A 15,000-nucleotide genomic window follows, 5' to 3' on the forward strand; every position below is an offset into this window, starting at 1 on the left:
CTGACAATGACAACGTTTTAAACGGCCAGGTACTCGTTTTACACCTGAGTACTGTGAGAGAATGTGACTAAAGAGCTTGTTTCTAATTACTCAACTATGCGTCGTTCAAAGCGTGGCTCGTACCCAGGACCTTCCGACCCGAAAGCGAGTGTCATACCACTAGACCACATAGCCGCACAAAGCACGACGAATGAAACACTAAAGAGGAATGGGAGATGAGAGAATGGCGGAAAATTATTTTCTCTCATTTGTCCTTAGTGTTTCATTGATTGTGTTTTGTTGGCAAAAGGGAAAACCCCCGAAACGTACAAATTATTTATCTCCCATCCGTCTTTAGTGTTTCATTCATCGTCTTTTTTGACAAAGGGAAAACCCGAAACGTACACATTGTTTGTTTATATTAATTACATTGAAGCTTCCATTCCATACGACGATTATTATTTATTTTATTACTAATTGGAGATAGTGAATGGTAGTCAAACATAGCGTGAGATAGTGAATGGTAGTCAAACATAGCGTGGGATAGTGAATGGTAGTCAAACATAGCGTGGGATAGTGAATGGTAGTCAAACATAGCGTGGGATAGTGAATGGTAGTTGAACATAGCGTGGGATAGTGAATGGTAGTCAAACATAGCGTGGGATAGTGAATGGTAGTCAAACATAGCGTGGGATAGTGAATGGTAGTCAAACATAGCGTGGGATAGTGAATGGTAGTCAAACATAGCGTGGGATAGTGAATGGTAGTCAAACATAGCGTGGGATAGTGAATGGTAGTCGAACATAGCGTGGGATAGTGAATGGTAGTCAAACATAGCGTGGGATAGTGAATGGTAGTCGAACATAGCGTGGGATAGTGAATGGTAGTCGAACATAGCGTGGGATAGTGAATGGTAGTCAAACATAGCGTGGGATAGTGAATGGTAGTCAAACATAGCGTGGGATAGTGAATGGTAGTCGAACATAGCGTGGGATAGTGAATGGTAGTCGAACATAGCGTGGGATAGTAAATGGTAGTCAAACATAGCGTGGGATAGTGAATGGTAGTCAAACATAGCGTGGGATAGTGAATGGTAGTCGAACATAGCGTGGTATAGTGAATGGTAGTCGAACATAGCGTGGGATAGTGAATGGTAGTCGAACATAGCGTGGGATAGTGAATGGTAGTCGAACATAGCGTGGGAATATGAATGGTAGTCGAACATAGCGTGGGATAGTGAATGGTAGTCGAACATAGCGTGGGATAGTGAATGGTAGTCGAACATAACGTGGGATAGTGAATGGTAGTCGAACATAGCGTGGGATAGTGAATGGTAGTCGAACATAGCGTGGGATAGTGAATGGTAGTCGAACATAGCGTGGGATAGTGAATGGTAGTCGAACATAGCGTGGGATAGTGAATGGTAGTCAAACATAGCGTGGGATAGTGAATGGTAGTCAAACATAGCGTGGGATAGTGAATGGTAGTCAAACATAGCGTGGGGTAGTGAATGGTAGTCAAACATAGCGTGGGATAGTGAATGGTAGTCAAACATAGCGTGGGATAGTGAATGGTAGTCGAACATAGCGTGGGATAGTGAATGGTAGTCAAACATAGCGTGGGATAGTGAATGGTAGTCAAACATAGCGTGGGATAGTGAATGGTAGTCAAACATAGCGTGGGATAGTGAATGGTAGTCGAACATAGCGTGGGATAGTGAATGGTAGTCGAACATAGCGTGGGATAGTGAATGGTAGTCAAACATAGCGTGGCTAAGTGAAAATCAAAGCAAATTGGAGATAGTGAATAGTAGTCAAACATAGCGTGGGATAGTGAATGGTAGTCAAACATAGCGTGGCTAAGTGAAAATCAAAGCAAATTGAAGATAGTGAATGGTAGTCAAACATAGCGTGGCTAAGTGAAAATCAAAGCAAATTGGAGATAGTGAATGGTAGTCGAACATAGCGTGGGATAGTGAATGGTAGTGTGGCCTTCGTTATACTAGAGGCCCAAGACTGGATACAGTGACGTCACTCTCTAAATCATAACAAGTGAGAGAGAGGAGACAGCGAGCCGAGCGGGCGGCTGTGTGTGTTACCAGTGAAGCGAGGCAGGAAAAACATAGATTTTCCAGATTGGAACTTTTGTGGCCAACTTTTAGGAAACCCAGATTTAAAAAATTCGATATGCATTATTTAACGACTTTCCTTAGAAAATAGATGTTTATTAATTATTGATTTCGTTGATTAGCATTTATTTTTCATTCAAACTCATTTTGCCGATGCAAATGATCCTATATCAACCCGACTTCCATTTTTCTTGGACTTCGACGATAACGATTGCGAAGATTTATAATAAGATCATTTACTTTTGTCATTGAAATTTTTAACAAACCCCTTTTTTCCCCTTTTTTTTTCACTTTTTTTATTATGCTTACTTTTAACAGTTTATAAATAACACGACAAAAAAATTACCCCCCCCCCCCCCCCCCAACCATGCTAGCTATATTTGGCATGGTTAAGAAGAAATAATTGGCATGAATTATTTTTTTCCACTCGCATACAACACACACCAATTCATTACTATTTCGCTGTACTACACACTGGATCTCAAGTCCTAGCAAAAAATACAAGTCGATTTTATTTCTCATAAAAAAAGAATTGTACAAGAATAATAAGGGGGCTAAATGCTCTTTTAAAATCTTTATTTCATTCAAAATTTTAATTGTAATATGGGCAATAGTAGGCTAATACTAATATAAAAAATAAAATAAACAAAACATTACCTTGCTCCGTCAATGATAATTATTGGGCACGAAACGCAAGAAGTTCAATCTGCAGACACTATATATAAACTATAGATTGACTATAAAAATATAGTGTTTCGCTGTTCAACAGCTCATCAGTGCAGCTTGGAACTCAAAAAAATCAGTTGGATACCTACAGGTTCCACAGAGTTCAATCTGCAGACACTATATATCTATTATAATTTCTGTAAATGTATACATAATGTTGATATGTACATACTGGTCAATTGTTAATCCTAAAAAGAATATGCAATAGTGATGACAATAAACAAAGAGATGTGATTTTATGGTAATAAGAAGGAAAAGGAATGAGAAAACATAGAGTTGGACTTGACATGGAGACACATGTGGCATGGAACTGGCGATTGATATATAAAATGGGCAGCCCTTACATCCCCCACATACGTCGTGAGCTCTGCAGGAATCTAAACCCGATGGTTGTCTGAAACATGTGCCTCCAGTCTTATCCAATAATGAGAAGGAAAAGAAGATGACCTATGCTCTTTTCGTAAGAGTTTGAAGCTTCCTTTTGTTCTTTGATGTTGTTGCCTTATCTGTGAACATCTTGGAGTAATTGTTGAGGAAAATGTTGACAGCTGGTTTGCAGAATCTGTGAACAATGTCGAGCAGATCTGTGTTACAAATATCACAATTTTTCCCCAATAATTCTAAATCAGAAAGCCTTTGCAGAGTGAGTTTCATTAAAAGAAATCTCTGATTGGTGTTTGAAAGCAGACGCTGTTCATGATCATGATTGCCAATCAAGAACTGAAAAATTTTAAAAATGTGTGTCATGATTTCAACAGCATAATCAGTTGGCCACGTCAAACCGCCTCGGTCGAGAACAGAAATGTAAGCTAATGATTCTGCTGTTGATTCCACTTGAAGGACCCGTTCTTGTCGAAACTCACTCTTGCAGCCATCACAAGTCACATTAAGCAATGCTTTTCGAGCACAGTATCCAGAGACAAAGACAAGAGCTTTCAATTGCTCTGAAACAAGTTCAATATCATCACAATCATAAAGTAAAGGAGTAAAATATTGGATGTCATCATGACAAGAGGAATCATTTAATCTTATTTCTTCCAATGGTTCAGTGATATCTTTTAATTTCAAAGAACCACTTGAAGCAGAAATAAACTTAAGAACGCTAAGAAGCTTCAACTTTTTCTCGCCCTCAAGAAGTTGTTGAACGGAGACATGATAATTACCTCCGCTCAACTGTCTGTACTGGCTGAAACGAAACTCCAGATCATCAGTCTGAAACTTTCCCAACAAGACATATTTATATTTCTTATGAGATAAGAGATAAGGAACAAATTCAAGAAAAGTAGAAATAGTGTGAACAAGAGCATCCATGGTTTCTCTCGACAATACTCCTTCTCGTGGTTTCATCCCTAACCTGCTCCAGTCCTTGAACCAAGTCAAAGCATCTTGAAGAAATGAGAAATTGGAATCAGAGATGGAATTAATTGGCTTGCATCTCTCATCCCTCAATCTCCTGCCTTTCAGCGGATGCTTGACATTTAGAACATTCCATAGCTGTACAATGAACAATATAAATGATACTGTCCCACTGACATTGACATTCCATTTGGATCCAAAGTGCTCCAAGGCAGCAGCATTCCGTCTGTCAAAAATTCTCAACATCAGTGGAACACTCTGTTTCTCAGTAGGCGATGGATTCAAACATTTTCGATTCAAAGATGGAGCAAGTTTCACGACTGATGACTTCTCTTCCTCGTATACTTTTGTAATGTGACACATGGATGCTCTCATAACTGAAGATGAAGGATTTTCATTGTTGGTCAGTACAGGTGGTAAAATAAAAGTCTTCTCCAAGTCTTTTTGAGACGTCCAGTTATTTCTAATACATTTGAAAAGGTGGACAGTATCAAAAAGAAAAAAAAGTTTCTCTGAAGGAATGACAGGATTTGGAATAGATGGACAAAGACTTCCCCCAGACATTATAGCAAAGGCATTGCGGTTAATTCTGTTGTTGTCAGAAATAACACACAAAACATGAAAACCAACATCATGAAGAACTTGCAATGTTTTAAGAAGCAAACATTGCAAATAACGAGCATCAATATTTTTTACAGGTAAAATGGCAACAACATCTTTCTGTTTACAAAGAACTGAGGAAATCATGAAGACCTGGGCAGTGCTTGCCTCAGAAACCTGACAATTATATGCAGAGCCCTCAAGTTTCCCCCCTTTATACGACAACTGGTGAGAAATATGAATTTCGTCCATCATGAGAACGACATCACGCTCATGCTCTTGCATTTTAAGACATCGCTGTCTTAAATATGCTTCATGATCTTTAGAATTAGGAAAACCAGTCTTCATTTCAAAGACAGAGGAAAGTTTTCTAAGATAGGACTGATGAGGCAAAGTAAGAAAGGAATTCCTTAGAAGAGAATAGGCACGAGGAGCAGATGCAAACAACTGGAATGCCCAGATAAGGGTAGAGCAACTGTAACGTTTTACAGACAAGTTAACTAACTTAAGCTGCTCAACCAAAAACCTAACTTTTGGCATGAACAAAGACTTGGACTCATCATCTTCATCATTGTCAATACTGTTGCATAGACTATCAATAGCTGAAACATAAAGTTGCAGCTGGTCCTCCAAGTTACTTCTATCAAATCCATTCCCATGACAAAAATGGGAAAGGACAGTGTCAAATTGAGACCAGCATGTAAGAGTTGGGGAGAAGTTTTCCCAAAAATCCATGCAATGGCGCTATCAGGAACCCTTTCTGAAAAACAAAGAAAAAAATAATGGTCAAGTCATCACACTAACATATATTATAATTTCCATGCTTCAATGAAAAATAAGTTGTATCTTTTTTATTGTCTTCTTTCATCATTTAAACAAGATCCTTATAAAATGGTTGATAGTGAGATAATAATATATCTTTTAATTGTATATAATAACATCACAGCATTAAGATAGACTTTAATAAAAATTATACTTACTATATTTATTACTACTTCTACTACCATTAGTGTTACTACTACCACTACTACTAATAATATTTCAAACTACTACTCTACCAAGAATATTATTACTGCAATTACTATTATACGACTACAACCACTACTAGAACTACTGTTAGTGGTAGACTACCATTGCCATTATTGGTGTCACTACTACTGATATTGCCATTGCTACTAGTACTACTATATTGGCGTTCCTACTACTACTGCTACTATTACCACCACCACTGCTACTACTACTTCTAACACCAGCACTACTCTTATATACTAGAAGTTCTATCTAGCACTATTACTATTACTATTTTAGAAATCATTTATTCTAATTCTAAACATGTCAATTTTCAAGGTAAATACTTACGATTATCAGAAAATATTTCCACATGCATGTCAGAGAAAACTTTGATTGAAGACAGCAACTTTGGAGCACTGTCAACAGTATCAATAATCCTGTAAAGGGTGCAGTGGTCAGGCATTGGTGGATCATCAGGTGAAGACGATGAGGCAAGAAAAAAACGATAAATCCATAATTTCGCATCAACTCTGGTATTGAAAATGCCACAGAATTCTGTATAATTCTTAATCCGATCATTTTCAACCCATCGTTTAAAAGACTCATCGTCTCTCTTTAAAACTGCATCTCGCCTTTCGTCGGGGGCTTTCCGTTTCAGGGATATTTTCGTAGATAAATAGGAGGGACAGTTGGGAAAGATGGAAGGATAGGCATCTTTTGTCAATTTTGGTATGCTTCTCTCTACACTGAGAATGAACCGTCAGGTCTTGTGACAGAATCTACTCTGACAATAAATCTGTCACAAAAATGACGCTCACATACCACAGCTGTAGAAGAAGGTTGGAAATCTTGTCTTGGTATCTTCCTCAACCAAAGGTTTTTCCTATCCAAATCCGAGGGAAATTCAAAGGCAGACACTTTCTCAGAAGGATAATAATTTCCTTTACAATTTGGCACACAGCACTTACGAGGCATGATGAAAATGCAAAACAATGGATGGTATTTATCAAAATATGAATGACTATTTAACAAATTATCTATAGAAAACAAGAGGGTACAATAATCCGATAAGAATGAATTGAAAATGAATGACAACACAGTCAACCATTAACCGGTTTTCAAAACGAAAGCGGATGGACCGGAGTGTGACGTCACATCGCCAGTCGAGACGATGTCTCAGGCCATAAGAGTTCACGAAGGCCACGATGGTAGTCGAACATAGCGTGGGATAGTGAATGGTAGTCAAACATAGCGTGGCTAAGTGAAAATCAAAGCAAATTGGAGATAGTGAATGGTAGTCAAACATAGCGTGGCTAAGTGAAAATCAAAGCAAAGAAAAGAATAATCGAGGTTTTGTTTGTGAGGCAAATTACACTTTAACTCCTTCCTTACCATCCGTTTTTAGTATTTTCCCCGACATGTCATGCATACACACCATTAAAATATATTTCTTTTAAACACTCAACCCTAAAAGCATGCTAAACATTAAGTTTGTTCTACAAGGCAACATTATTTTTTCATAAACTAAACAAAGATTTTTTCCTCCAATGTTTTAAATAAATAAAAAAATAAAGTAAATTCCCTTTATTAATCCCAAAACGGAAATTTATCTTTAGGATCTTTTCCAAGGGGAGACTGAAATAACCCAGACTTCAGCCGCACTGCAGCGCCGCAAAATTAGCTAAGGCTAGGTAACTTGCTCAAGGCCACAGCGCGACGGGTAGTCGGACTCGTTAATTTATTTTTTTTGATTGAGCTTTTGTATAGCGCAATATCCACTAAATGTGCTCAAAGCGCTTTACAAGGGGTCCCTGGCCAACAGCACCAATTTACATTTAGGACGGGACATGGCGCCTGTTAGGCGATGTTACAATTTTTTTTTCGGACAGAGACAACGCTGTAAACGGCCAGGTACTCATTTTACACCTGAGTACGGTGAGAGAATGTGAGTAAAGAGTCTTTTCCAAGGACTCAACTATGCGGCGAGCGAGACTCGAACCCAGGACCTTCCGATCCGAACGCGAGTGTCATACCACTAGACCACATAGCCTCACCTTTCAGCTACGAAGCAAAGACCACACCGCTGAGCTACGCTGTCCCATGATGGTGTACAACATAATAATCTGAATATACAATGTTCATTGTATCATTGAGGGAAATCAACCATTTTATTGTGCGGCTATGATGGTCTAGTAAATAACAATGTGAAATTGAATGTAAGCTTCAATTTACTGTACGAAAATAGATAAAATGGACGGTTTTGGTTTCCCCTTTATCAACAAAACAGGATGAATGTAACACTACAGATGAATGAGTTAATGTGGTAGTGGCGTTGTTAAGATGAATGAGATAATGTAGTAGTGGCGTTGTTAAGTTGTCTCATCTTAACAACGCCACTATCACATTATCTCATTCGTCTGTAGTGTTTCATTCATCCTGTTTTGTTGATACAGACGAAACCCGAAACGTCCATTTTATCTGTTTTTTGTACATTAAATTGAAGCTTACATTCAAGTTCACATTGTTATGTATTTCTTCGAGCTTCGAGCAGCTACATGTACATTTGCCTACTTGAAATTTCAGAAATGCGTAGTTTCTAGGGGGAAGAAAAGAAAAAAAAAAAGAAATGTCACAATAAAAATGGCTTTCCAAATTTGTAATTTGCCCTCAGATTGATTTTTTTTTTTTAATGTTTCGAAGTCTAAATATAGGTTGTCTGGTTGAGACTTTCCTTTTCAATGAGATTTATTGAGTCAAAGACACATTTGAAGTTCTGCAGCCGGAGACAAAAATTCATAATTCTACGAATGTTTCGTAGTACTTAGCAGGTTTGGTCCAGTGGTATGGTACTCGCATTCGGATCGGAATGTCCAAGGTTCGGGTCCAGAGGGGCAGGCATATAGTTGAGTCCTACTTAGCAAAGGCTCTTTACTCACCTTTTCTCACCGTACGCAGTTGCTAAATGAGTATATGAACGTTAAAACCGGTGTCTCTGTCTGAAAAAAAATGTTTCTTTTTATATCGCCTAGCTGGCGTCATGTCTCGTCCTACATGTTAAGTCTTGCCTTGTAAAGTTCTTTGAGCATGTTTAGTGTTTTATAAGAGCTGAAGCTTTTTTTTTTCTTAATTTATGAATTTGACAGCTACAAGTCCCGATAGCTCAGTCGGTGGAGCACACGCTTCACACGCAAAGGGACCAAGATCGATCCCGGGTGCAGTTGAGATTCTTTTCTGACCCCCCCCCCCCCCCCCCTGTCCACCCAACAGAGATTGGCTAGCTGTCTGTTAGATTTGGCGGAAAGTACAGAGCGATAGACTAGCGCCCTATCCAAAGGATAGCAAGCGATATCTATTGTCCGTTTTACGCTATAGAAAACGGGATAAGCTCCGGCTCCATGGGCCCAATGGCTCTGAAGGACTAAAAGTCGCGAGTGAATTGGAAGTTTTAAATTCTGCCGTATTCTGAAAAATAAAAAAAAAAAATACTAATTGACATTTTGGTTAGAAAACGTCCTTCAAATATCGATTCATGAAGATGACCCTCATCTTGACAAAAAACACGCTCAGCCCTGGGATTTAGCAAAGTCCCAGGTTTAAGAGTTGTTTTTTTCTTTCTTTTTTTTTTTTTTTTTTTGGGGGGGGGTCAAGATTAGAGTCATTTGAATGAATCAATCAATATCCGAAGGACGAGTTTTCTGGTCAGAATTTTAAATACTTGTTGTACACTCAGCAATGAGTGGGTAGCTGGGTCTGATTTATCTGGCGGAAAGTACTTTGCGATAGACGTGAAACCGGGATAAACATGGGCATATGGCTCTGAAGGACTAATTTTTTTAATCCTTTTTTTTTTTTGTTCAAAATAAGGCAGTGTTGACATTTGTATAACTGGTGGGGGGGGGGGGGGGGGGGGGGGGGGGGGGGGGGGGATGTATGTGTTGATCAGGTTCTTTTTTTTTTTTTTGGTTGACATTTAGATGCGTTTTTGTCATGCTTAACAAAAAACAATCATGTTATATTGTATATTTTTTGTGAATATCCCCGAGAAATGTTCTCATCCTTCGGTATATTGTTGTTTACTGTTTTCTGTGTAAAATTGATTGTAAAGCACAGCTAGTCATAAACATATTGTCCCAGAATATAGATAATATATAAACATTAAAATAATTGTAAACGCAGGATTTTTATAAAATGCAAGTATTATATTTAAAAATGTTAAAATGCAGTGCTAAAAAAAAGAATTGAATGATACCTACTTAAAGATTTTTTAACACTTTTAAATTATTTACATTTTTAAAAAATTCTATATAGATGTTATAACACTTTTAAATTACTTAGATTTTTAAAAAGTCCACGGTGACATTTATTTTTAAATTGTATAGGTACATTTTTTTTGGGACCACCTATGTATATTGCGCATAGTTGAGTCATTGGAAAAGGCTCTTTGCTCACATCCTCTCAACGTACTCAGGTGTAAAATGAGTACCTGGCTGTTAACAGCGTTGTCTCTCCGCAAAAAAAAATGTAATATCGCTTAACAGGCGTCATGTCACGTCGTACATGCTAAGTGTTGCTGTTGGCCAGAGAGCCTTTGTAAAGCGCTTTGGGCACGTTTAGTGGATTTTGCGCTATATAAAAGCTCACGATATATATATATATATATATATATATATATATATATATATATATATATATATATATATATATATATATAGATGTGTGTGTGTGTGTGTGTGTGTGTGTGTGTGTGTGTGTGTGTGTGTGTGTGTGGTCTACTGGTATGACATTCGTCTTCGGATCAGAATGTCTAGTTTCGAGTCCCGAGCGGCCCATAATTGAGTCCTTGGAAAAACTCGAAACGTACACATTATTTGTCTCTAAATTGTCTTTAGTGTTTCATACACTTTCGTGTTGTTGTTTTTGGTTTGTTTGTTTGTTTGTTTTTTTTTTTTTTTTTTTTTTTTTTTTTTTTTTTTTTTTTTTTTTTTTTTTTGCCAAAGGAGAACCCGGAAACGTACTCATTATTTATATATCATTTCATCAAAACGTTACACACACACACACACACACACACACACACATATATATATATATATATATATATATATATATATATATATATATATATATATATATATATATATATAATCTCCATACATAAACATTCTTCTTGAACTGGTACTCCCAAGTTTTGTTGACGTTGCAGATTCTTTTGATTGGTTTTATTTACGTGTGTCTCTTGAATTGAATTCCGTGCTTGACAGACTTTTGGATTCAGGCGTGTTGCCCTCCTCCTTTGTTTGTCGTTCACTCCAGTACTTACCGACACCCGTTTTCATACAAATCAAGCCGTGTGTTCTCTAAACTATTACCTATTATATCCTGATAATATATGGCCCATCCCCTCAAAACGGTATTATGAAAGGGTAAGATAATTAATTAAGAATGAGTTTTAAGGTTAAATTATAGTATTTTAAGTTTTAAAAAATGCCTTCCTTACAAAGAGTGGCTTTTGTTTACGTCACCGAATAATATGTTAATTTTATTTCTTGTGGTAAGTTTGACTTTAGACTCGATTTTATTCATGCGGTTCAGACAGACATAATACCGTTTTGAGATGGTGGGTTGTTAAATATTCTTAGAATCTTTGACACGAGTGTGTTGTTTGTTTTATGGTTTCTGCATTTTAGGTGTGTCGTGATTTTGCTGAGTTCAATGTTTTTAAAATATATAGATTTCTCCCCTCTTTATTTTGGAAATTTTCAATAACTTTTATCTATGAAGTTTTTCATGGCGTTTTATTTTCTGTGTCATATTTTTCATGCGGTTTGTTCCTAAACTAGATAGATTTCTAGTAAGGTGTGTTGGTATTGTTTTCTATTGCCCTTGGACACGTTATTTTACGATTCATTTTCCGAAAATGTGTATTATAATAATATGATGTGTTATCCGTTTATTTGGTTAGTTTTGTCATCTTCATGATTATTATTATTATTATTATTATTATTATTATTATTATTATTATTATTATTATTATTATTATTATTATTATTAGTATTATTATTATTATTATTATTAGTAGTAGTATTATTATTATTATTATTATTATTATTATTATTATTATTATTATTATTATTATTATTATTATTATTATTAGTATTATTATTATTATTATTATTATTAGTATTATTATTATTATTATTATTATTATTATTATTATTATTATTAGTATTATTATTATTATTATTATTATTATTATTATTATTATTATTATTATTATTATTATTATTATTATTAGTATTATTATTATTATTATTATTATTATTATTATTATTATTATTATTATTATTATTATTATTATTATTATTATTATTATTATTAATATCATCATCATCATCATCATCACTGTTATTATTATTATTATTATTATTATTATTATTATTATTATTATTATTATTATTATTATTATTAATAATATCATCATCATCATCATCATCATCATCATCATCATCATCACTGTTATTATTATATTATTATTATTATTATTATTATTATTATTATTATTATTATTATTATTATTATTATTATTACTATTATCATTTTTATTGCTTGTTGTGTAAGCTATAAACGATAACTAAAAGAATGTTATCCCTTTATTACTATAATTGTTAGAATAATTTGTTCAGAGAGATGTTATGTTATGACTATTGGCCAATGGCCTAAAATAAACAGTTCATATTTTTATAACAGTTACGTACACATATTTGCAGGTCTGGCAACCGAACACAAATGTGTTTTAACATTGTTGTAATGCACAAACTGTTTCGCACTTCCCAATATGCCTTTCACTCTGAAATATTTTTAAAAAAAATACTCGTTTTCAAAAACTTTTGGCCAGATAACCCGTTCTTCAAATATTGACCGATTTTAACTCACTCAACCCTTACACCGACTATATCCGTAGTATGCCCCGCTTACTTTTACCCCATGCCTATGTATTACATTTTTATGAGACAAATTATAGGAGTAGTATCAAAGCTAATATTCATTAGTTTTTACACGTTAATGGTAGTTGAATAAAACTATGTACATGCTCATTTTAAATTCATTTTTTTTTCCAATTTTGAAAAGTAGCAAAAATGTTTAGGATTGAGTGAGTTAATGATCCCTATCCTCAACAAGAGAGGACCTACAAAATAACTTTGTCGTCTCTCTGGAAGCTTGTAATCTACTTATATATTTATTGGGTTTTTTTGTTTTGTTTTTTGTTTGTTTTTTTTTTTTTTGGTTGTTGTCTGAAGAAGGGTTTTGAGCCCGAAACAACTCGTTTTTGGTATTTTGTTCTTTGTTGAAGCTGTTATATTCAGTTTTGTATATTATTTATTGTTATGTTTTTTTTAAATACCTATAATTTCAAATTTCACCATCTTAATAACCGGTGTCACAGCAGAACTGTTTTGGAGCGGCAGCAGGTCATAATAATTTACACATTCAAAGATTATACACCTATTGCTATTGGACTCGTTGAAGATAAATAAGGACACATTTATAAGACTTTCAGTTTGTGACGTAGAACATACAAACTTTTTTTATGTGCTGAGTGACGTATTAATATTAACAATGACAATGTCTGGACTAAGAGCTGAGCGTGTTTCCTTATCGTGTCTTGACCATGGACATGTTCTGTGATATCGTCCTCTGGGACAGTTCGTATAATCTGTTTCTAGACCCGAGCAAGATGCAGGACACCGTCAATAAGAAAGTGAGTAGATTGATTGATGGGCAGAATTAATTAATAGTAGTTTGATGGCCGTAATGAGTGTGTGGATGGATGGATGGATGAAATGGAGAATGTGTGGATGGGTGAAAATGGTGGAAAAGGATGGATAAAAGATGATGAAATGGATGGATGGAGATAGAGAGAGAGGGAGAGAGAGAGAGAGAGAGAGAGAGAGAGAGAGAGAGAGAGAGAGAGAGAGAGAGAGAGAGAGACAGAGAGAGAGAGAGAGACAGAGAGAGAGAAGGATTTGTAAAGGGAAGTAATTCACGAAATAGCAAGGAGAAATATATGTGTACGGTTGTTTCCCTTGATCTAAAAAAACTCCCAAAACGCAATTCGCCCAAAGTTAACTTCGGCAAGATGTTGCATCTGAAGGGTACAGCTTGGTTATTAAGGAGTGGGGGGGGGGGGGGGGGTGTCGAAGGGAGAAGAGGCATGTGACAAATATGGTTTCTATTTTGAAATCTAATCTTATCCATTGTTAGGGATATTTAAGTTCCCTTGCCACATTCACCTAAAAAAAAAAAAGGAAAAGAAAAAAAGTAGTCATGACGGGGATCCTTTGCTTAGAAGGAAGCAGTCAAATACAAAGTTCTTTTTTCTGGAAGTTTTTATATTTTCCTCCCTTGTAAATTATCCTTCTGTTATGTATTATTGTATTCGTGAATATGATATTGTTATACTTTTAAAATATTTAGTGTATCCTTCATAGCGGAACCTTATGCTTATGCTGAGATGGGACTTTTAGGTGTCGGCTATGTGATCTTGTGGTATGACACCTCGCTTTCGGATCCGAAGGTCCTGGGTTTGAGCCTCGGTCGGCGCATAGCTGAGACCTTGGAAAAGGCTCTTTACTCTTATTCTCTCATCGTAATCAGGTGTAAAATGAATACCTGGCCGTTAACATTTATGTTTATGTCGGGAAAAAATTGTAACGTCGCCTAACAGGCGTCAGTAGCAGTCATGTCTCGTTCTAAACGTTACGTAATGCTGTTTGTCAGGAGCCCCTTGTAAAGGGCTTTTAGCACGTTTCGTTTAGTGGATTTTGCTCTGTATAAAAAGCTCATTAAAAAAAAATCATCCTGCTGTTACGTATGTATTATTATACTTTTAAAACATTATAGTGTATCTTTCATAGCGTTTGCTTGTGCTGAGATGGGACTTTAATGACAATGATGGATTTCTGCTCGTGAAATTTTCTGTTCTCAATTTTTTTTTCTGTTCTAGTCCTATTTGTCTGACTTTTTCTTTCGGTGCTTTTAACTTCAGATCTACAGCTATTCATCTCTCTCGCCATTTTTTACTGGAAAATTACGTTTACAAATAAAGGAAGTAAGGTTAAATTATATTCCCTTTATTCATCCCCAAGGGGAAATTTGTCTTTAGAGTTTATTACAAGTAAGGAAAGACTGGAATAACGCAT

At 35.7% G+C, this 15,000-nt stretch overlaps 1 protein-coding gene across 5 annotated transcripts in view; it reads left to right on the plus strand.

Moving 5' to 3' along the window:
• The window catches only part of LOC144956633 (ras-related protein Rab-32-like), a 271,216-nt gene that overhangs the window by 25,428 nt on the left and 230,788 nt on the right, over positions 1 to 15,000 (plus strand). The window contains exons 1-2 of one of the 5 annotated variants that reach the window (XM_078887262.1): positions 11,478 to 11,656; positions 13,245 to 13,559. The exons of 1 other annotated variant lie outside the window; for it this stretch is intronic. In XM_078887262.1, the coding sequence (XP_078743388.1) occupies positions 13,470 to 13,559 (90 nt within the window). In that variant the 5' untranslated portion in view covers positions 11,478 to 11,656; positions 13,245 to 13,469. Of the gene's footprint in view, positions 1 to 11,477; positions 11,657 to 13,099; positions 13,560 to 15,000 lie in introns of those variants that run through there. 3 more of the 5 variants (XM_078887265.1, XM_078887264.1, XM_078887270.1) reach the window with 3 other exon arrangements.

The sequence above is a fragment of the Berghia stephanieae genome, chromosome 11 (genome assembly GCF_034508935.2).
Source record: "Berghia stephanieae isolate SIO BIC M18660-M18661 chromosome 11, UCSD_Bste_1.3, whole genome shotgun sequence".
Taxonomy (NCBI): domain Eukaryota; kingdom Metazoa; phylum Mollusca; class Gastropoda; order Nudibranchia; family Aeolidiidae; genus Berghia; species Berghia stephanieae.